This window comes from Onychostruthus taczanowskii, unplaced genomic scaffold (assembly GCF_017590055.1).
Source record: "Onychostruthus taczanowskii isolate IOZ18803 unplaced genomic scaffold, ASM1759005v1 scaffold10, whole genome shotgun sequence".
NCBI classification, from domain to species: domain Eukaryota; kingdom Metazoa; phylum Chordata; class Aves; order Passeriformes; family Passeridae; genus Onychostruthus; species Onychostruthus taczanowskii.
Window position 1 is genome coordinate 16,005,603 of NW_024496526.1, and position 24,313 is coordinate 16,029,915.

The 24,313-nt window shown below is 40.6% G+C and overlaps 1 protein-coding gene across 7 annotated transcripts in view; it reads left to right on the forward strand.

The window, feature by feature from the left end:
• The window catches only part of MBD5 (methyl-CpG binding domain protein 5), a 115,568-nt gene that overhangs the window by 62,350 nt on the left and 28,905 nt on the right, over positions 1–24,313 (forward strand). Inside the window, exons 3-9 of one of the 7 annotated variants that reach the window (XM_041403488.1) lie at positions 2,905–3,040; positions 7,359–7,550; positions 10,895–10,952; positions 18,804–19,058; positions 19,262–19,488; positions 23,440–23,542; positions 23,913–24,093. In XM_041403488.1, coding sequence (XP_041259422.1) covers positions 19,376–19,488; positions 23,440–23,542; positions 23,913–24,093 — 397 coding nt within the window. In that variant the 5' untranslated portion in view covers positions 2,905–3,040; positions 7,359–7,550; positions 10,895–10,952; positions 18,804–19,058; positions 19,262–19,375. Of the gene's footprint in view, positions 1–2,904; positions 3,041–7,355; positions 7,551–10,894; positions 10,953–18,803; positions 19,489–23,439; positions 23,543–23,912; positions 24,094–24,313 lie in introns of all 7 variants that reach the window. The other 6 variants (XM_041403505.1, XM_041403515.1, XM_041403498.1 and 3 more) reach the window with 6 other exon arrangements.

Genomic DNA, 24,313 nt, shown 5'->3' on the forward strand with positions numbered 1-24,313 from the left:
GAGCACAAACCCCGTGGGCTGCAGAGAGAAAAACAAGCAGGATGGGAGTGCAGGGGCTGAGCTGGAATTGGACACTGAACTGCAATGTGCACATGGAGCAGAGCTGATCCCAGGGAGAGACCCCGGGAGCGCTCGTGCATTTTGGGACCATTTGGGTTCATCTTGGGGGCAGCCCTGGCTGGGCTCTGGTGCTGCCCAAGGTGCATCCATGGAGGAGATCCTTGAATCAGTCCCTGCTTTTTTCTGGAATTCTGGCCAGCCCCTGCTCCAGGGCAGCCTTCACAAGGTGTCAGCACAGGAGCAGCAGCAGGGGCAGGAGGAAAGAGTGGACACTGGGCTGGGGGGCAAATGTGACAATTGTTTCACCTGTTTGGGTTGAATGGAAGACATCTACCAAATGTCTTCACTTTTGGGGGGATATTTATATTTCCTATGAGAAGGCTGAGGTAGAGACACTTGAATAGAGAAGCTGAGCACCCTGGCCCATGGAAGGTGGCCCTGGGGAAGGGGATGGAGCTGGATGGGATTTCAGGCCCCTTCCAACCCAGACATTCTGGGATTAAAAAAAAATCAATTATTTATAACTATGAGTAGCAACAACTGATTTTTTATTAACTCATTCTTTTGTACTTTTAGCAACATAGGAGAAATAGGAGGAAAGACAAATTGGCATTATACAGACCTCAAATTCTTTGTTTAATCTTCTCAGCTCTCATCAGTTTCTGAGTTATCTCTATATTAAATTAAAGATCAGTGAAGGAGAAAAGTTGATTACATTTCCATTGTGAGCCAGAAAACAGCAGTGCTTGTACACCAGGTATGCAAAGGGGCTGAGGGAAACAAGTTTTCAAAGTGCTGTGTTACAGATGAATGAAAATAATTTGCAAATAATTCATCAAATTTAATTCTAAGTTGTTTTGAGAAAACCAAACTGAATTGGGACGTGTGATTGTTGGGGAGACCTTTATTCTCCAGCCTTTACAGGTGTAAATCTTGAGTATGAACTTCATCAAGATGTGGAGAATGTCCAAACTGCAGAGAGAGGTATCATCTAGTCAAGATTTATAGGATTGAAATATTGACTAAACTGATACCTGATTTTTTCCTCTTGCAAATTAAAACTCCTTTTTTTTTTTTTTTTTGTTTTTTGTTTTCCCATATCTGGAGACACAAAAAGACAGATAATATCCCTTCTCACATCTTGTGTGCTCAAAGCAACATCCACTCAAATGACAGCATTTCCAAACCTTTCAAAAACGTTCCTTACATCTCTATATCACATTTGGCAAGTAAACATGTCAGCAGGTTAGCCTTATGTATCTCTCACATACATAAAGGAAATAGAGCAGTACGGTGTATTTATAACAATGTATCACGTAATTTAAAGAAATGTGATAGTTTGTTGGCCTTCCAGCTGATTTCTGAATTAACTTCTCAGGAAGCCCTGCCTGGTTTTTGGTATTTCTTTGAGCTCTCGTGTTGTTCACGTGGTCCATGGTGTTGTTAGGCAGTTACAGTTCATTTTTGAAGTTCTGTTCATCTGACCAACTTGTTGTGGTACACAAGCTCAGGAAAGGCCATATGTTCCTGCAAAGGTAGCCTTGGAAGGTGGGATAGCTGCTTCTTCTTCTCCTTCTGCCATCTGTTCTGCTTTAATTTCATTTTCTCCAGACGCCGTGTCGAGCAAATACTCAGATAATAGATGGGAATTCTAATCAGTGTGGAAACAAGATTATTGTTGCCAACAGTAGTCAGGTATTCAGATTTTTTACACATTTCCCTTGCTCTTTGGCATTGCAACAGTTAAAATTTAGAATTAGGAAGCTATAAATAAATAAACATTATTTTTATTTAAACCACAAAAGCGCTGAGATGTTCCCATGAACACAAAAGGGATTTTCAGAAATAAAAAGAGCAAACATCCTGGATTTCTCCAAGTGCCTGCTGCTCTTTCCACTTGGAGTTTCTCCTTGTGTCCATGTGCCACTCCTTGCTGCTCCAGCCCAAGCATTCCTGCAGCCACAGGGATTAGGGAAGGATCTGGGTTAAGACTAATCCAGCAGAAATACACAAATCCTGGGCTGATCCAGGAGGGACTCAGGGAGCAGGAGCACAGGGATGAGTTGTGCCCTCTGACAGAGTGAGGGACTCCACCTCAGGAATTCCCTAAAACTCCAGGAAAATGGAGAAAAAATCAGAGTTTCCAGGCTTTGTGCTGGGCAGACAGCAGAGCCCTGATTTAGGCCAGACCTTCTGGCTTGAGTCTGAATTAGGGAAACCTGAAAATCCTGCGAGCCCTGTGGTTACTCCAAGCATAATCATGTATATAATGTGTATTTTCACCCACTTTTTATGCTGCTTATAGGAATAAAATTAAATACAAGGTCGAGCTTAGACCGAGGTCGTGATTTGCCATCAGTTGTTCAAGTCACAGAATTCTGCTTGGTTCAGGGGGAAAATCTACAAGGTATTTGAGGGAAAAAAAAAAAGCCTACAAGTCTGTAACCTACTTTCAATGGTTCTAAACTACTTTGGGGGTTTTTATATTAATTTATAGAAATGTCCATGTGTGTGAGCATATATAAAAAGAGATGTGTGTATAAATAAACAAAACTGGGCGTCTTTTTGCTATTTTAGTTCTCTGAAATTCTGTGGTGGATCCTCTCAAGAATATCTCATTTTGAAGTCCTTTTTCTCCATTCTCCAGCTGTGTGGGCTGTGTTTTTAGAGCCCTAAATTCTCTACAAGTGTAAAGCAGGGAAGGTACAGCCTGAGCTGGACTTTGGGGAGCTCTCCTGGTTCTGTGTGCATGGGCAGTGAAGTCAGGGATCCTTCCAGAGGGAATTTAAGAACAATTTCCCTTTCTGCAAGTCTCCCTTTAGCACAACATGTATTTTATTGCAGGAAGAAGAGGCTTCACCACAACAAAACGGGCAAAAACCACAAAGACTTGAAGAAACAGCACTTCTCTAATTCTTCCCAAAATTCCCAGAACCACCAAATCCTAAAGGATTACACCCACCAGTCTTCCTGATTTCAGGTGGGTGAGTTCTCTCTGTGCCTCTCTGTCTGCCAGCCCAGGGAAGTTGGGCATTCCCATTCCCTGGAATGTCCAAGGCTGGGTTGGGCAGGGCTTGGAGCAGCCTGGGACAGTGGAAGGTGTCCCCATGGCAGGGGTGGGGATGGATGGGATTTATGTCCCTTCCTATTATTATTGTAGCCATAGAGGTTTGAGATTTTAGAGTAGTTGGTTGTAATTTAAAGTAGTTATAAGTTTTTTTTGTTACAAGGTAATATATAACTTTCTAGTTCAATAAACAGTTGTTACAAGGTGTATTTTGGTTTTTTAACTTATTACCTTTACTTATTTTTACTGCATTGTGGATATTTTTATTCAATGGATTTTTGTTACTTTTGTAGACGTATACTTCTATTATAATTTCTAAACTCTTAGATTACTTAATTCTAATTACAATTACTGTAATTGTCTATACAGCCACACCCCTACATTATAAACCCTTCACCATCTTATCAATACAGTTTCTCACTTAAGTTATATTTTTTCTTACAACTATAGAAACATAAGTTTATGATTTTTCTGCTTAATGTCTGTGTATTGTATTTTTACATCAGTCTAAAGTTGTAGATCAAACTCCTCAGTGTCTCTGGAATTTCTGTTTTTCTGATTCCCACACCTTCCCATCCAAACCAGTCTGGGGTTCTGTGGTTTCTTTGAAATGTAAGACAATGAAATTAATAAATATAATTTGGTGTGACTTTTTCCCTTAACAAAATAACAAATACTGTAAAGAAAATCAGACAGAACTGGATGCTCCCAAACAAAAGCTGCTGCTGTTATTTTCCAGCATGGAGCTCGTGGCTCTAATTTGGAATTAACTGGTTTGGAGGAGAGGTTTTTAGTTATGCCACAGAGTAAATAAGAAAAATAACCTAAGAAACAGCCAATAATCAAGTTGTTTGATTTAGAAGAAATGCATTTGAAACCCAGCTAAAATAAAAAGAGAACTGGCTGACTGCCACCCTCTTTTCTACTCATTTGTGACAGCACACAATTAAAAAGTTCAGTTTGTTGCTCTTACAGGAATAACAGATTTTGGTATTTTTTATGTTTACTCATAAAAAGTATCTTTAATTTTAGATCCTCCAAATGCTGTAGTTGTAAGAATATTGTTTGTATCTGGAGAGATTAGATGGGGACAGGATTTTTTTAATCTGTTAGCACAGATTTGTTATGTAAATAGGAAGCTCACAAAGGAAGGAGACAGCAAAAGGCTCTGAAAAAACAGATGTGTCTCCCCCAGAAATAAAGTCACCACTGCATTCCTGAAACTTTTTGGGAAGTTTACTGTTAGGGATGTGCATGGAATAAAAAAAAAAAACCAAACTCTAATTCCGCTGTGTAAGTCCATTTCCATACGCTCAGTACAGATAATTTTATCCTTAATTTATTGTTGCTATTTAATTTTGATAAGTTCAAAATCAGATTATTCATTTAAATGAACTCCTGTGATGCTTTGCTGTGGATTTCTCGGGGCTCCTTTCCCCACTGCTCCTCCAGCCCCTAGCACTGGCCATGTGACCCAGATTTTTTAAGCCCTGCTATGACTTCAGGTTTTATTCTTGGGCTCTTTCATCCATCTCTTGGAATTGTTTCCAGTAAATTAGAGTTTTACAGTGGTTGCTGTGATTAGCATTCTATGCTCATGAGGAATTCTTCATAAAAATGTCTCTGATCAATACCTTTCAATGTGTTTAAACATTAATATATAATTTTCTATGAAGAATGTTACATCCATAGTGGAATTATGATCTAAAATACATTTTTATGCAAATTATTTAATGGTAGGTTATACTATCTTGCTATCTGTTCTTGTTACTGTGAAGATAAATTATAATTATATGAATAACCTGCATTAAATGGTTGTGTTTTGAAATACTTCCATTCAGTAATATCTGTATATTCAATAATATCTATGGACTGAATGTTCCTTGTTAATACAGGGTGTTAAAAACAGGTAAACCCTCTACAGAGCCTAAACACTGACATTTTCTAGTGCCCCAGTGCTTAAGAAAATCTAAATATGTATTCATCATTTATAGGGTGTCATTTCTAAAGTCATATTGGTTGGGGAAGGACTTCACTGAGCTAATCATTTTTATTTTAAGTACTTTGCATGTGAAAAAAGCCCATTCTGAAAGGCTCTGCCAGGTTGGCAAATGCAGTTTGAGGCACCCAAGAGTCATTAATGCCCATTTTTACAAAATGCTGGGCCCTAGTTTTGCACTGAAATTGGGAAGATCAATGGAAAACTCAGTTAAATTGAGGATAGTGATGAAATCCATGAAGCCAAACTGCAGGTTTTGCTTCTCAACTTCATTAAGATATTTAAATAATCGTGGGAAATGCTGTATTTGGTTTCACAGCCAGTGCACTTTGTGACTTTTGCTGTCACAGGGTGGTGTTGCACCCTGTTTGTTTGGCTGATCTGAAATTTTTCATTCCCATTTTCTGTCAGGGTTTTCTGTGACAGGAGAAGGTTTTAACAACAAGCCAGACCTTCAGTGTGATGATAAATGGCTTTCAAAGAGATTCCAAAGAGGTGATTTGGAAATCAGAGATAATTCTTCCCATTTGCTGAAGGATTCAACAATCACTGATGTTGCATTTGGTTTTAATGAAGATTTATTTGGGGAAATATGTGAAATACCCAATTCTTGTGAATTTGATGCCCAACTGTGCCTGTGCTGAGTCCTCTGGCTCTGGGATCCGAGGGTTTAAAGGCCCCATTAACTCTCTGGGATGTGCCTTTGACCTGATGAGCTCCAATCCATTTCACCTCTGGAAAAATCCAATTAATTGCCTCCAGTCCTGGGCAGGCTTCTCTGGGAGTCAGAGGGATTCCAGTGGGGAATCAGTGCTGGAGGCATCAAGCCTCTGGAGCAGCACAGGGAGGATGGAAATGGCTCAGGAGCAGGCAAGTGTTAGGGAATCATGAGCCATTCCCTATATTCCTGTGGGGAAAAATGAGCCATTCCCTGTATTCCTATAGGGAAAAATGAGTCTTTCACTTTATTCCTGTAGGGTAAAATGAGTCATTCCCTTTATTCCTATAGGGAAAAATGAGCCATTCCCTTTATTCCTACAGGGAAAAATGAGCCATTCCCTATATTCCTATAGGGAATAAGGAGCCAAGGCCAGGCTGGATGGGGCTTGGAGCAACCTGGACTAGGGGAAGGTGTCCCTGCCCATGGCAGGAGCTGGGATCAGCTGATCTTGAAGGTCCCTTCCATCCCAAACTGTTGGAATGTGAGCCTCTCTGAGTTCCTCAGAGAGAGGGATGAATGCAGGGGTTCAATTAAAGCCTTTAGAGAAATTAAGATTCTATTAAGCCACATATAGATGAAGTTAGAAGTGTAGGTTTAAGTTTTAAGTAAGTGCAAGTTGTAGTTTTAAATAAGTAGAAATATATTTTAAGTGCCTTAAGAAATTGTGTTAGCTAGTAAAGGCCCTAAAGCTTAGTTTAAAGTTCAGTAACTTAGTTCCAGACTTAACAAAGACAGCAGAACTTTGCTTGGGTCTCTAGAATAGATAAAAACATGAACATAAACCAAACCATTCTGGGATTCCATGATCCAACAGCTTCTGTTTCAGCTGGGGATTCACCAGTGTCCTGTACCTGAGCCAAGACTCATTTATAGCTCATCATTTATAGCTCAACATTTATAGTTCATCATTTATAGCTCATCAGTGGATTCCTGCAACTTTTGGGGAAGTTGATTGTTAGGAGTATGCATGGAATCAAAAAAAAAAAAAACAACCAAATTGTGTAGTCACTGTGTAAGTCCATTTCCATACGCTCAGTACAGATAATTTTATCATTAGTTTATTGTTGCTATTTAATTTTGATAAATTCAAAATCAGATTATTCATTTAAATGAATTCCTGTGATGCTTTGCTGTGGATTTCGGATCTCCTGGAGAGAGGATTGGTGTGGAAGAGATAAAGAAAACTGCCCAATGAACAGGGGAGAACTGCCCTATCTCTAAGAAAAACACAATACACACCTCCAGCCTAAGAAAACCTTCTACCTCGCTCACCAAGGCCTTTTGCAGCATCACAGCTCCAAAACTCAGCTTTTTGTCTTTAGCTGGAGGTTTTTGTGCGGATCACTACAACTCAAAAGGCATCTCCAGTTCCTGTCAAAGCCATTCCTTAGAAACAAATCTTTGTTTATACTTCAAAGCAATTGTGTAGGGGCTTACAAAGCAATCAACAAAAGTGAAATTAAAACCTTTGGCTCATTGTTTTAATTGAAACCCTGTGATTATCTCAGCAGATGTAAGTGGGGTGCAGGAGTTCCTCACATGAGGGGTGGAGGGAGGCAAGGAGCCGGCCCCAATGGACATAGCCCATCATCGAGAGCACCACAGGAGACTGTCTAGAGCAAAGCTCAAAGTGCAGCAGCAATTCTAAAAAGCCTAAAATATCCCCAAGATAACTTGAAGCAAGACCATGAGAAGCAATGTAGGTGAGTATTTTAAGGAAACGTTGGGATCTTTGGGTTTTTGGTAGTTCTGTGCTGCGGCGGCAAAGTTTAAGACAACGTATTTGAGGCAACATTAAAAAAAAAAACCAAACAGAAGATCGGGCATCTTCAACATTTTATGGTGCTGAAGTAGAAAAATAAACAGTTCAGCAGTTCATGCCTTGGTGGAAGGTTGGCAGTTCATCCAAACATGGACTTTTTGATAAGAGAACAAAGAAAAAAACTTTCCTGACCTCAGTTTAAGAGATTGTATCCAGCCAGCATGTGAAGCACAGCATTTTAATGGGGAAAAAACCACCATTTTGTGCTGCTGTGATTCAGCTGGAGCATTAGTCATAATTGGGAGTAATATATTTTGACATAATCAAACAATAGAACTCCAGTTCTGTGTTGGAAAATCTGCAGCACCATTCCTGCCCTGGATGGTGTTGGAGGAGCTGCCTGAGGTGGAGCCAGACCTCTCCAGCACAATATCAAATCAAACGCTCTTATCCTTCTAGATTTTCCTGATCAAAATACAAGGTTACACCATGTCAACAACCAGCAGATGGGGAAAAGGAACGTCCTAGGAAGCTCAGAGAACACGCTTGGAAACGGAGCTATAAATACCAGGCTAATTCCATAGCTTTAAGATTTCTCCAAAGCTTTTTTAAATCCCTCCAGAAAAGGCTGAAGAGAGATCCCTAATCTGAAGTGGCCCAGTTGAAGGAATGTGTGGGGTTTTATTTTTAAATAAAGTTACATCTACAATAGTGTTGGGCATCTTAGTGAGTCACTGTACAATATTTGTTGGCTCAAAATAAGGATTTTAAACACATTCTCATTCTTACCAGGACTTTTTTCTTCAGAGGAAATGTGGAATTCTGTCTGATCCCCTCTGAACTGATGTGTGCAGCATTCCCATGGAATCATTGATGGTCACAGCTCATTTGGAATCCCTTTTTTGAGAGCTGTCCTGATTAGGGAGAGCTGACACAAGAGCTCCCAAAATTCCTTGGTGGAATTTTATGTAAATCTCTTCTTCCCTGTGAGGGTGGGGAGGCCCTGGCACAGAATTCCCAAAGAAGAAATTCCTGTGGATTCCTCATCCCTGGAAGTGTCCAAGGCCAGCATGAAGGAACCTGGGATAGTGAAAGGTGTCCCTGCCCATGGGACACCTGGATGAGCTTTAAGGTCCCTCCAGCCATTCTGGGATTCTCCTTCCACTGGAATCTCTTCATTCCTTAAAAATATCCCAGATTTTCTTGGTTTGTCTTTGCTTTTGGTAAGATCAAAGGCAGGAGGTGTTTTGCAATATTGGACCTTATAATTAAAAAAAAAAATATTATAAAAAGAATATTTAAAAAATAAAATATTTATTCTTTATTTATTTTAAAATAAATTTTATTATTATTTATTAAATTTTAATAAATGAATGTAATTTAAATTGGTATTAGCCAGAGGAATGCAAAGCAGAGCAAACAGCCCATGCCAGATTTAGAAATAAGGGCTCTTAAAGAACAGCTGAAAGGGCTGGGTTTGTTTATTGTAGGAAAAAAGGGAACACTGTAGGATGGGCAGAAAAAAGAGATAAGAGAGTTTTATCAAAGCAGTGGTGGGGGTTGCTCTGTAGATTAAAAAAAAAAAAACAAACCAAAAACGAAAAAGCAAGTTCAGGTTGTACCAAGTGTAATTTAGGAGAGATGGAAAGAGAAAACAGGCCGAGGGTTTTTTTGTTTTACTTCATATCTGACTGCAAATATGGATGGAAAACTGGGATATTTTACCTATCACTGCCAGGAAACTTAAAAAAAACACACAAAGAAGGAGCTCCCAGAGAAAATTTCAGTAATTTTGACCTTCCCCACTGGCCATGGGCTGAGCATTTTGCTCTCCCTCTTTGTTCACATCCTCAGTTCAGCTGTCACCTTAATTTTGGGATTAAATTTGTCTCATTTCCCTGCCAACCTTTTCCATCCATGGCAGCACCTTTCAGTTGAGGGTGTGCAGTAAAAATGAGCCAAAGGACCTTTGTTTTCTTAAGTAAAATGCTTTGAAAAGCTCTTATTTCAGAGTTGGGTTCAGCAGCCTTTGGAAGTTGGAGTCGAGGACCTGCTGCAGAGGAACATGAGAAATAAATAACCAAAGTTAAATATGTTGTGATGAAGAGCTGCCTGAGTGCTTCTTTGCCCACATTTCCCCCAATAATTCACTTTTTGGAGCAGAACATCCTCAGTATCTGCGTGAGGCAATTCCAGAGCTGGAACTGGGGCGCTTTCAGAGCATAAAGAACTGTTTGAGTTGTGACTTGGGATATATATTGTCCTTCAGCTGGGATGAAGCAGTGCATTTTCCAGGCTCTTATCTATTTTGGAGCTTTGTTCTCAACTCTTGGATGTGCTGCATCCTTAAAGGCCACATGGTTTTAATTTCTGGGTGCTTTACTCTCATTTTTTTTTCCCTTCTTTGATGAGCTGGTGGAATTCTCTTATTCCTGACTGTGATTCACCCTTTTGTTTAGCTCCTTCTGAAGAGAACTGAACTTCTTCTGTCTGCTTTGGGGCCATTCCTCATGCAGGAAATTCAGATTTTTCAGAGCAAAGCCAGGTATTCCTGGCAGGGCAGAGCTGGGCATCACCAGCAGGTACCACCTTGCTGAGCATTAAAAATAAATTTATCATGTTTGGGTGGCAAATTCCCTCCAAAGAATGTTTCACCAGCCCTGCTCTGAAGCAGGGAATGTTTTATCCTGAAACCACCTGGTTCATTTCCCAGGAGCCAGGCTCCACTCCTCACTTCATTGGCCATGGAAATTTATCCTTATTAAGGTGATGGTGTGAACACATCTGATCATTGTTATGTAAGAATTCATCCCCAAAATACACAGACACCAACTTTGAGACACTTTGCTCCTTTCAGTGGGCTAAAACTATCTTGGCTTGCTGAAAAGTAAATCTGAGTGAAGGGGTTGGGCCACCAGACACTCCTGAAACACAGAATTTTATTTAAAAGTAGTGGGGAGTGTGTACAGGCAAGAATTTTGATCATTCCTGTTGCCAGAATTCAGATTAAATGGAGTAAGGCTGATTTTGTAAAAAGAAATCATGCACTGGCAGTTTCTTAAATATTAGATTCTTTTTTCCATGCTGTGATGTTTGGTGGAAATGAAATGTGTACAAAACAAGAAGTGGAAATAGTTATTCCATCATTTATCCTAAGAAACCTTTCTAAGTGTTTATAACTATGAAGAAATAATTAAGAGTCATTTAATATTGGAATCTTAATGTCCTTAGTGGGGTGTGTTGCTCACTGTTGCTTATTTTTTGTTTTAACTAATTGTTTTCCAGCTTGGAGTGAACAAGATGACCAGAGCCACCTTCAAGCTAGTCCTTAATGAGGAAAAAGGTGAGGATTTTTTAATTTTCATCTCAATCCCCTGTCCTGCTCTTAATTAATACATTAAAAATTACTTTCTGTGGCCTTACTGGTTTCAAAGGTTTTAAATACCAAAACAAAGGTGATGTTTTGATGGCAGGGTGAGCAAGAATATTTTAAAATCAAATGGGCAATTCAGGAAAAAGCTGACTCAGAGCAGTGAGTAGAAAAAGGGGCTGGAGAGGGAAAGGTCATGTACACAAATCTTCATCAAGATTGATTTAAAAATGATTAAACTCACAACTAATAAATCTCTGCTACAGCAAGAAGGAAATATTTGGCATTTAAAAGAATTAAAACCACTGTTTTTTCTTAAATATCCTTGAACTTTTGCATCCTTCCTTTTTTTTTTTTAGAAAACAGAGAAAACCCTCTCAAATAAAATAGTGGGGCCAAATTCTCCAAATACTTCTACATTCAATTAGTAAGTAATTATCTGCTAATGGAGAGATTAATCAGATTTTCAGGGTGCAGAGGCAGTCCAGACTCTCCAATATTATTCCACTTATGCCAAAAAAGGCAGGAGGGTTTGCACTGAGGTGTCTGAAGAGCAGATTTTTATTGTTCCCATATATTTTTTAATACCTTAAGTGTATTTTCATCAGGGAAATTGCTGAGCAGAGCTACGTAATTCAATAAACAGTTGAAAAAGGGGCACTTGGAGAAAAAATTCCAAGGGTCTAAAAATAGTACAGTCACATGATTACTACTTTGGCACAAAAGCATAATTTATGGGTTTAATTTGCAATCTTGCTACAGTTCTGACATTCTCCTGCACAGGAACTCAGGCTGAATAATTCAAATTATTGAAATATTGCTCCATCCTCAACTTCAGGTGTCTGGTACAAAGGAGGTTGATATTGTTTATTGAGATCTCTGCATTGAAGATATGGGAGGATGGCTTTCATTTTTGCCATTTATTGCTTCATTTTTTGGTCTCAGAATTAATGGAGATCAGGGGCTATTAAAAAATTGTTATTCCAGCACTCGGAGCCTTTCCCCAGATTTCCAGAAATCTTGAATTTTTTTCCTGTTTTTGAATTGTTTGGTTAAAATCTATTTGAATTTCCATGGTAATTTTTTTGAAAGAGTTCTGTTCCAATATATTTTTTTTTCCTTTTAAATTCAATCTTTATTTTCCCAAATTTCCATTTCCCTGGTAACCTCTGAAGTCAATAATGTACAGCAGAGTGGAACACTTCCAAATAGTTATTTCCTCCTCAATTTCTGCATCAGTTTATTAGATATTTTCTGAACATTCTCTATGAAAAATTCCTGAAATTCATATAATCTTCATTATAAAAGCATTGCAGAACTATGCTGAATAATATCAGCTTTTTGGAAGGCTGAAACCTGAGAATTGAAAGAAAATCCCTCATTTCTTTATCCAAAGTCCCCTAAAATAAAGTGGATGTGAAGTTTCTCCATTCTCATTAACATATTCCTGATGATATTCCATTTAATAATATTCCCTAGGAAAGGTTGGGATAACAGTGACATCATTCTTAGCTGATTTCTGGTGTACACCAAATATTAACCCTAATTTTGACAAAATCTGAGTGCTGCCATTGTGCTGACACAGAGGAGGTCTGGGTCACATGCACAGACCTGTTCCCCATGGAAAGAAAAAAATCCATGTGGTGGAAAGCCTGGAACAGCATCCTGGGTGTCCTTCCACGGGGTAGACTTAATAAATATGTTATCAAATTATAAATAAATATTAATAAATCCATCGTAAACAGCCAGGGTTGAGAATTAAAAACAAAATACTTTTATTTCCTGCCCTTTTTTTTTTGGCTTTTTTTGTGCAAAGCCTTTCAGAGGTCTGTGTATCTTGGGAGGATGGACTTTATCCATTCTTTCATTGGAAGTGACAGCCTCAGTTGCTCCCAGTTTTGGGAATTGCACAGAAAGATGGGTTAAAAGATTGCAGGGAGAAGATTTTAGGGATTGGTGGTGTCCAAAAAGGAATCCTGCTCCTTCCCAGCTCAGCCCTGTTGTCCATTGCCTTGGATGACTTTACTGGCACAGTTAAATCCCCAAAACTGAGGATACTCTGATTTTTCCCTGGTGGGAAGGTATCAGATTTCTGTCTGATTACTGATACCAGATTTCTATCTGATCACTCAGCAGCACCCTGATCCAAAATGCTCCAAGGAAAGGGATTTGTGTGAAATGCTCCTAAAGATCAGCTGGATTCCATGCACATAAATCAGATTTTCTCCATGAAAATAATTTTCATGTTGTTTTATAAGTGTGGGGCTGAAGTGGCTGCTTTGGGAAAATCGATTTCCCATCCACGTGCTGGGAGAACAGGCTGGGAGCTGGGGAACATCCAGGGAGCTCCTGGGTGTGCAGAACAGGGCCAGGGGCCTGGAATCCTGGTGGATTTTTTTGTTATTTATGGATATTTATGGAGTTTGTTATTTATGAAATAACAAATGACTGCCAGGGAATCATGCAGGTTGGAAAAGGCCTCCAGAACTGAGTCCAGCCTGCAGTCCCCACCTTGTCACCACCCAGATCCTTGGGCACCTCCAGGGAATTATTTTATAGAGGGCTTAAATTCCAATCCTAAAAAACTCCACAGCATCAAGAGTGGTATAAAATAAGAGAATATCAACCTTGTTACAGATCTAAAACTGCTTTAAAAGTTAGAAATAATTCAATGTCAGGGCTGGTTGGAGTGGTGTGAAGTGAGCTGGCACTGGGGCAGTTTAAAATGCTCATTTTCATGAAGTCATTCAGTGCAGAGCAACTCTCTGGTTGTGCTGAAACATTCTTAATACTCTGTATTTACAAGTGAGATGTGTTTTCTAGATGTATCACAAGTATATCATGAGTAAACCATGAGTAAATCCTGTGTAGAGCTGTGTCATGGCCCTGGACACCACCCCAAGGAAAAGAATCCTGAAGGATTCAAGGTTTCCTTCCTACTTCAGGCACTTTTGTTTGTTGAATCACTGGCCTAAAAATAGGCCCTCATAAAGTATTCACCACTGATCTAATTAGTCAGGAGAATGCTGCTTTTCAAACTGGGAAAGCATTCCCAAAAAATGATGCAACATTTGTATCTAATTAGATGATACAGGAGAATCCTGGCTAATTGCTTTGATAGACTTAAACAGATTAATAATGTGCAAGTGGTAACTAAATAAAAACTGCTTTTCACTGCGTGCTTGGAAAGTGATGCTTTTTAAGAAGCTAAAATTCCTTATTAGTTCTGAAACCCCAGGACTGTGATTTGAGAGCATTTCTCATTTTGGAGGTTTTTCAGTGCTAGAAAGGAAAAATCTCATTTTTGAGACTGTAATTTGTGTCTCCGAGCAGTGTTTGGTGTTTTTTCTAAATGTCTGCAAAGTTTTATATCCAAAATGTGGCCATTCCATAGGTGGGAATTGGGATTTGTGCCAAATTTGAAAGCCAGACACGGATTGTGGAGCCCCTCTGTGATCCATGCAGTTGTTGGGCACTTCAAGTTCATGTAAGAAAAAAGTAATGGAGCACCAAAAATATTTGGAGGACAAGGGAGAGATTTAGATTATATTTGAATAGGAAAAAAATTGTTCCTCAGAGCGTTGGAGCAGCCTGGGACAGTGGAAGGTGTCCCTGGGGGTGGCACAAAATGGGCTTTAAGGTCTTTCCAACCCAAATCATTCCATGATCTGCAATATCAACCTGTCAAAATTTGTCTTAATTGGCTCAACATCCACTTACTAATAAAATAAATATTTTTCATATCATATGTAACAGATTGGAATCCAGACAATTAATATCTAATTTAATTTTTTTTTTTACATCTTATCGAGTTTTCTGGTTTTCCCACTTGACTCAAAAATTGTTAAAGTAAATATTAGCAGCTGAGTGTGCAAAGAGGCTGCCTGAAATCCAACATTTCAAAAAAAGGGAGAGAGTCCCATGAAAAATTGAAACCACACTTGCAGCAGATGAAAATGAAGGAGAAATTTTCCGTGTGGGGAAGGGGATGAGGGGGCTAAAGGGGGAAGGAATCTTGCATAGTTCTGCAGTGAAATCTTTTGAAGGATATCCTAATGAAACTGGACTGCAAAACAAATCTAAACATGATGTGCTGGCACAGGGCAGAAGGCAGTCACTGGTTTGGATGTGGGAAGCTGTGGTGAGATAACAGCCTTGTCTGGAGCTGCCAGGAGATTACTGAGGAGAGGGATTTATTCCATGGCTGATGGAAATCAGCCCTTTGGATTCCTTCCAGTGTCCAGGATCCTTTGGGTTTGGTCCAGAATCCAACTCCTTTGCATCCCAGTCCAAAATACTTCAGAGAGTGCTGGGATGGGGAAGGGGCAAATGGTGCATCAGGAGGTGGGGGAGTCACAGAATCCCAGGATCCCTGGGGTTGGAAAAGCCCTCCAGGACCATGGAGTCCCAGCTGTGCCCATAGAGCTTTGAGTTGTGTGGTGTTATTAAATTAATTAAATAACACCCAGGAACTTCCCATGTGTGGTTTATGATGGAATTTCAGCATGGAAATACAGATGGAGGCACCTCTTACCTGTGCCTAGAGCAACATGCAGGGCTTTACTTCGTGGAAATCCACATGGGAAAATCCACTAGGGAAAAACATCTCACTTCCAAGAGCATTTCCTATAAAACATGGATACGTGTGAGTTGGAAGCTCCCAGGCAGCCTCAGCCCAGTTTCCTGGATCTCACCACACCCAGGCACCTCGGGGTGTCCTCCCAGCACAGAAAATTGCACAGAAAGGTCAAATTTGGGAGCTGGGAATAGCTCTGGTCACTGCTCCTGCTTAGGGGAGCGTGGGGGTTGAAGTGTTTTTGTATCTGGAGGAGAATGGAATTTAGAACCATGGAATTCCAGCGTGGTTTGGGGTGGAAGGGACCTTAAAGATCCTCTCACCCTCACCTTCCACCATCCCAGATTGCTCCAAAGCTCCATCCAACCTGACCTGGGACACTTCCAGGGATTCAGGGACAGCCACAGCTAGCTCCATCCAACCTGGTCTGGGACACTTCCAGGGATTCAGGGACAGCCACAGCTTCTCTGGGCACCTCTGCCAGGGCCAGTCCACCCTCCCAAGGAACAATTCCTGCCCAATAATGCTCCTAACCCTGCTCTTTTCCCTAAAAATATTTAAATACTTCCCACCCCAAGGAACAATTCCTGCCCAATAACCCTCCTAACCCTGCTCTTTTCCCTAAAAATATTTAAATACTTTCTACTGATTAAACAGTTCAGTGATTTTTTTTTTAGCTGTTTTCAGTCCTACTTCTCCCCAGGCAGGTGCAGTCCAAAGTTTATCTGCTTAGATGGTGACAATCCTGTGGTGGAGGTGGAATGGGAGCTGAGGCAGGACCCTGCAGAACCTGCAGAAATAAAAAGTTACTTCGAGGTGTCTCTTGCAAAAATAAGCAATTACTGGGTATTATTTACTCATAATGACCCTAATTAGCAACATGAGCCACAGCAAGGCTGGGCTGAGACATGAGCGACTTCCCCTGCCCCAGGTGCTCCCAGTATTTGATAAATTTTCTGATTTTATTGCATTACAGAAGGTTAATTCTCAATCCAGAATAACAGGGAAATTTTTTTACCTGTTTTAGCCTTCCATGGGACCTACAGTAAAAATGCCACTGCAGCTCTCAGCAGTGAGGTAAATTCTGGCCTGCTTTTGATGAAACCTCGTCTGCTCCCTCATTAATCAGGATAAAACCACTCAAACCCCCAAATTTCTGAACTGAAAACCTGAGCGAGCCCTGAACTGTTGCCAAGAGCTCTCCAAATCCTATTTCTGTGTTGCAGCCTGAGAGATTAAAGGGTGGATTGTTTTGCTAGGAGACATGACAAGATGTCCATGGGACATCCTGGGTGACCTTGGGCAGGTGCTCACCAGGCCCTTGTCCCTTCCCTACCCTGGGCTGGCCAAGGATTGCATCCCTTGGGATGCATGGGAACGTGGATCAGATCCCTGCAGAGCAGTGCCAGCCCATTCCAGCAGCCCCCATCCTGCAGAAAAGCTGAAACCACACAGTCATTGAGGTTGGGAAAAGCCTCCAAGCATGGGAATAAATCCCACAGACCCCCTTTCCTTCCTGGTGGAAAAACCCACTCTTTATCCACACAACTTCTTTTTATACAGTTTTACTGACCTCTTGTGAGATTCCAGTTGGTCAGGAGCTTTATTGGTAATTCTTTTATTGGTAATTAACAAGTTGTTATTCTGTATTGATTGGTCACTCAAACTCCTGATGCAGGACAAGTTGTTTGTGAGAGATAGTTTTCATTTTTCTATCTAAGGTGTAAAACCAGTTCATACAGGTGTAAGTTGTTTCTCACCCAGCAATAAGCAAAACCAGTTTATGCAGGTGTAAGTTGATTTTCACCCAGGAATAAGCCCAGGATTTTGACCCAGCAATAAGTTGTTATGTTAAGGACCTGCTCACACCAGGATTTCTTTCACCTGGGAACCTGCAAAGTGCCAGCTTGCCTTAGAAGAAAGGACAGGCCAGCTCCTGATAGAACAGAGCAGGTTTGATTTTATAGAACCCTTCTTTATTGTTTTTCTGCCTTACTGCAACATCCAAGATGCCAACTTCAGGCCAATTCCCTGTTTTTTAAATTCCAACCCCTCATTGGAGGGGTCTGTCCAACCAGCTCCTTTTATCCACAGCCTGCTTGGAAATACCCTGGTGAGGTTTTTTTTTTTTATTTTTGGAGCATTTGGAACTTTACATTTCTAAGCAGCACTTCTAAAGGGAATGTTCTGCATGAGGGTACTTAAGGGAATATTTTCCAGGACTATATTTATGCCTCTGTAGTCTTCCTTTAGTGGTCTTGAAGGAAGGAGCTGTTATTACTGTTAAATATAGATGTAATGTGGTGTTATTGCAGAAATGTCTTTATGTTCCATTTCTTGCTTAAAAAAAAAAAAACCCTTTTCTTATTAAAATCAGTCAGGTCTGCAACATTTATTATGTTTTAACATGTTGGCATAATGTTAGTGTTGGGAATAAGGCAGGATTGACACCTGATTCCAAATAAAACCTCCTAATGATGTTGCTACAGCAGTCACCCATGCCTTCCTGTATTTGAATTTAGAATTATTGTTTTTTTCTGGTGTATTTACTATTTAAATCCCATATTCCACATTTGTCTCACTTTAATAAAACGTCCAGTTTCAAGTGTTAAGTCTCACCTGGTCAGCTTGAAAAAACTATTTTGGGGGGAATGACTCAACTTCTGTGGTGAGAGAAAATCTCTGAGGGGAATTATTCCTGAGGATATTCAGGTTGTTTCAAAGGTATTCAGAGATCAGTCACTGCTGCTGGCTTTTCCCTTTTTATTACCCAATTTTTTGGTGGGATGATTATTTTAATTCAATCGATATGCAGGAGGTTTGCATTTTTATGGCTATTACCAAAGCCTTGAAGCAGCTTCCTTCACATGAAATTCATTCAGTTTTCTAAACAATTTTTAAAGGGCATTAATTTAGTCATCTGCTGATGGTTCTGAACAGAAGCATATGTGAAAATATTCAGTGAAAAGATGCATCCCTTAATTCACCCAAACTCCACATCAACTATTTAACAGCACTTGCACTCTTGTAGCTTTTAAGACGTAGCTCAATTACATCCACATATAAATAGAAAATGCTGGCAGGATTCTGTTTGCTCTGAGCCTTGTTTTGATGGTTCCATTGACATTTAAAACTTTGATTTGAAGCTCTGGAAATGGCTGCAGCTGTAAACATCTCCCTGAGTTACTGCACTGGGCTGAAAGGCTGGAGAGGATGGCTCACGTGTTTCCCACATCTGTATCTTTCAGGCTGTTTGACTGGAGCCAAGGAGTCAGCAAAGAACCTCAAGAAGACAACTTGGATCATGACCAGAAGATAAAAAGAAAACAAAAAGAATGTGGCATATAAAGGGTGTAATACCTGGAGGTATTGGATCTGACTCATATTTATAAAAATGAGACGAGCTTTCACAAAACACAAGTTATCTTAGACAGTCATCAAGCTTGGAGCCATCATGCTGTTGAACTAGAAATTCTCCTTTTCCCCATTCTCCTTTCTGACAGGTAACAAAGGATTGGTGAATTATGATTTTCCCAAGTTGGAAGCACTAATTTTTATCTATATAGTTCATCCTTATGAATATATAAGGAGTTAAACATTGCATATTTAATGTGGATTATAATGGGAAAGTGACTCATTAACCAAAATGGCCACTTTTAAGGACTTGGTTTCAAACTGAGCTGGAGCCTCCCGATGCACTTTGTAGGATTTGGGGGAAGCTGTGCTGCAGGGCCTGCTTTGGGAGGCCAGGATGACATGTAGTAAAAGGATATCACCTTACTGTTGATATCTCTGAAGACTCATAACCAGAAACAGGAAAATGAATGGTGGGAAGGAGTGTGACGGAGGGGACACGGATGGAGGGCCACCAGCAGTGCAAGTTCCCGTTGGTTGGCAGCGGAGGGTGGACCAAAGTGGAGTTCTCTACATCAGGTAAGGTGACCTCAGGGGCTGGGCTGGCGTGTGGTGCAGTTTGGCCAGAATGTGTCAGGAAATTCCTGACTCGGCTCCTTCCTCCTGCTCCAAAACTTCGAGGAGTTGTTCCTCAAGTGCAAGATGTTCTCGGAAGCTGAAGGAGGGGAGATTTAGGTGGGATTTTGGGAAGGAATTCCTGGCTGGGAAAGTGGGGAGGGGCTGGGCTGGAATTCCCAGAGAAGCTGTGGCTACCCCTGGATCCCTGGAAGTGTCCATGACCAGGTTGGACACTGGGGCTTGGAGCAACCTGGGACACTGGGAGGTGTCCCTGGGCAGGGGCTGGAACTGGATGAGCTTTAGATCCCTTCCAACCCAAACCATTCCATGATTTTGTGATCCTTTTCCAAGTAAATCTGTCATGTGACCACTCAGTAACTCCAAACCCATTTTTTAATGCCTGTGAAGGTTCTGTGTTCACTATCACTGATGTTCTCCAAAAGTTGTGTGACCACTCAGTAGCTCCAAACCCATTCTTTGTGCCTGTGAAGGTTCTGTCTTTATGTTCCATTTCTGGAATGTGTTCACTATCACTGATGTTCTCCAGCTTTTATGCATCCCTCACATTTCTCATGTGGGGAAAAAAAAAAAAACAAGAACATAAACCTAAATCCAAAGTTTTAGGTATTTTATTTATTTTCTTAGGTTATTTTTGGATTTTTTTTTTTTTGGTTTTTTTTGCTTCACCCTGGAATGGTCACAAAGAAATGCATTGAAATTGCTATGAAATAAATGTGTTCAGACAAAGAGAGCCTAAATTAAATGTTATTGGAAAAAAGATCAAAGTTAGCTTTATAAAATGTGGGGACATTGGGTTTGCATCACACAAATTTGTGATTATCACTCAGTTATTTGCTTAAATTTCTTCCACTGTTCTGTGATTAAATAACCACTTCTCCCAACATTTTGTGTATTACCAATACAAAAGTCTTTAATGAGGCAGAGCACGCTCCAATTTGACCCTGAGCTACCATGAAGGATCAGATGCACTGCAGGATTTCTTGTTTGTGTTCTCCATGAGCAGAACCAGCCCCAGCCCGTGTCAGTCACACCCATGGCAGAGAAACCACCCTGCCCTTGTGTTTCTCATTACAGCTCCAATTCCCTGGGCCTCTGCCTCACTTACAGATCAATGGCAAAGGAAAAGTTGTGGATTAGGGGTTTTTTCCCCAATAATCTCTATATCCAGACATCAGGAAAATAATGCTTTGATATTTTTGTGTACCTGATGATCCCACCAGCTTTTAAACTTCATTTCCCCCAGCCCTAACAAGTTTTACACAAGAAGCTCATGTTATTCCTGCCCTCTTCCCAAGTTTTCCAATGTATTTTTTTATTCTTTGAAATCAATGATTTTGTGGCAGTTTCTTACAATTTTCTGAATAGTGAATTTTCTGGTAGTTTATGTACCTGATGATCTCACTCAGCTTTTGAACTTCATTTCCCCCAGCTGTTTTACACAACAGCTTTGGGAAAGCCCACATCATTCCTGCCCTCTTCCCAAGTTTTCCAACGTATTTTTTTATTCCTTGGTGAATTTTCTGGTACTTTTATGTACCTGATGATCCCACTCAGCTTTTGAACTTCATTTCCACAACCCTAAAAAGTTTTACACAACAGCTTTGGGAAGGCCCACATCATTCCTGCCCTCTTCCCAAGTTTTCCAACGTATTTTTTTATTCCTTGGTGAATTTTCTGGTCACCTCTGAGTGGTTCTGATGAATGGAGGTATTTTACTCTCCTGTGTGCTGCAAGGCCCAGAGCAGGACGTGTTGGTTGGAAAGGTGGAAGTGCAATAATCCAATCTCCTGCCTGCCATGGAGCATCCACAGGGCTCTGAGGGCAGCTGAATCCTCCAGGATTGAGTTTCCACAGCCTCCTCTCTGCCCTGCCACCATGCACAGCGTTCCTGGAGGCAAGGAAAGGTCAAACAATATTGACTCCACAGCTATCCCAGGGAAAAATTAGTGGATGTATTAAGATCTGACATGATTCAAGTGGAATAGATGATCCCAGCTGAATAAAGACTCTCTGTTTGTGCCTCCTTGGAAAGCACAGATGCTTTCCTGTCAGTTGTCAGCAGTTGCTTTGGATTAAATCAAGATTAAATCCGTTCATTTACTGGTTTTCATTACCTGGTAGAAGCACTGAGTTGACTCTCAGGGCTTTTCTTAGCAAAACAGAGCTGCTAAGTGGGGCCTAAATCATCCTTAGAAGTGTCCAGGGCCAGGCTGGATGCGGCTTGGAGCAGCCTGGGATGGTGGAAGGTGATTCCAGGGCTGGAATCAGCTGAGCTCCAGGTGCTCCCCAACCCACAGCAGTCTGGAATTCCATGATTTTGTGGCAGTTTCTTACAAAGCAAGCTGTGGGTTATCCTTTGTGTTACAGAAGTGCCAAGAACTTTGTGCACACAAAAGAGACTTTGCAGTTACAGCTGTGCCTGGGATCAAGGCAGAAATGGGGGGAAAATGGCCCTTTTTTAAATTTAGTTGGGTTTTGTGGAGAAATAGCCCTGCTTGTGTGTGCAGTAGGAATGCTGGGTCCCACATCCCACAGATTCAGTGGACTGACCTTCCTTCTCACTCCCTGATTGTCAGCACACTCCTTTTTACTCCAGCATCTCCTGGAGCCTGCACTGGCTGTGCCCAGGCAAACAGCACACCAAGGTTATTTAAAATCACTTTTTTCTAAAAATATCCCAGGAAAAGTAACCTTTTTTAGCCAATGCAAATAAAACAGCATCCTCACTGCAGAGCATATTCCCAGAAATGCCTTTTAACAGGGGATTTTAAGGATCACAGGAAGTGTCTGGGGAGATTTTGGGTGTAGATGGGATGGTCCAGAGTAAATGTCAGTGTGGGATTCTCCCTTGGGAAGCTGTTACATCCTCCGGTGTGGAGTTTGGGCTGAGCATGATCAGGACAGGTGGGAACATCCAAAGGGATCAGCCAGGATCCTGCTTTAATGAAAATAAATAAAAGCAAAGAGCAGTTTCCCCCTGCTCCCCAAGGATTTCAGACAGGGAAGGTTTGACTCCTGGCCAGTCACCAGACCTGGACCTTTATTTATAGATTGCTCTTTCATCTTCCTCACCCTCCAAACTGTCACTGCTACACAGATTCAACCTGAGCACTTCTCCCAAAAATAACTATTTCAGGGCATGCCTGGCAAAGAAATGACTTATTTAAACTGTCAGCAGAACTTTAAATGTCACTTGCAGATGTTGCTTTAGATGTGACTCGTGCAGGATGAGGTGTTTATGTGTTGGGCTCTAAGTACCAAAGTTCGTCACAGCTTGGAATTTTGAGTCAGGAGTGTTTTCGTGATCCAAACTATTCCACTTGAGCTGTTTTTGTTTGAATTAGGGCTATTTACAGCTGCCATTAATAACCAGTGTTTTATTCAGGATAAACAGTACAGCTGGCCCAGCAATAAAGAGCAGTCTGCAAGTTACAGGCTGGGGACACGAGAAGGTTTTTTTTTCATATTATGAATTAGTGATTTTGCCATAACAGAGTTCCCAGTGCCCTATTTTGGGAAGTGGAGATAATGATTTTCTGGTGGGAGTTGGAGAAATCCAAGTGCAGTTTATCAGGAGCTGGCTGGCCTGGCTCCTTGCTGTAATATTTCTTACTTTCAGTGAGAAGGTCAAAATTTTAGCTGAATGAAACCAAACATTGTGCAACAAAGAGACCCAGCTGCAACAGTTTCCTTTAAAATATGTTTGGGTTTTGGTTGGTTTTTTGGGGTTTTTTTTTGGTTTTTTTGTAAGTATTATCTCAATTCTTGAATAAAAGCAAGAAGTACTATGAGAAAAAAATATGAAATGTGATTTTACCCGCTGTCCTTGTGAGCAGATACAAGTCCTGACCTATCCAAGAGCTTGTATTCATCATTTCTGTTCCTTTGCAGTCCCAGTGGGTCTTTATTATCCTGCTTGGAGCAGGTGAAGACTTACTTGCTGACTGATGGAACGTGCAAGTGTGGCCTAGAATGTCCTCTTGTTCTTCCCAAGGTAAAGCACAGTATCATTTTGGATCTAGGTGCAATAATATTTATGAGCTATCCGTGCTGGTGACTCAAACTTTGTTCAGATCATCTCTAAAATAAGTGGTGTTCACCCAAAGTTAAACCTTAAAATATAAAATTCAGCTCCCCTCTGCCTTAGCCCCTCTTGCAGAGGATCTGACTCAGTTATTATAAATATATTCATTTTTTATTTGTTGTTTCCAAACATCCTGTCAAGGAATCCCTTGGGCAGTATAGGAGCAGTCAGGAACAGAGGAGAATTCCTCTATACTCCATATAAAATTCCTAATTTGTGTGAACTTGGTGACTTTGCTGCCTGTAGTCATTCTTTTAAATGCTGGAATTTTCACTGCCAGGTCTTTAATTTTGATCCTGGAGCTGCTGTGAAGCAGAGAACTGCTGAAGATGTTAAAGCGGACGAAGATGTCACCAAACTATGCATTCACAAAAGGAAAATTATTGCTGTGGCTACACTTCATAAAAGCATGGAAGCACCACATCCTTCACTGGTTCTAACTAGTCCTGGTGGTGGAACAAGTGAGTAAAATGAAATCATGCAGAATCATATAATAATCTGATTTTTATACACATAATTACTGTGCAAAACCACCCTGAAAGTCTGGCTACGAGTGCAAAAATAAGCAGATTGAAGGGATAAATAAAGGGAGTAGGCAGAGATGGAGGTAGATAGAAAATGAGTCTAAAAGCAGGTCAGCCCAGACTAAGAGCATGATTTTCTTGGAAAAGATATCAGATT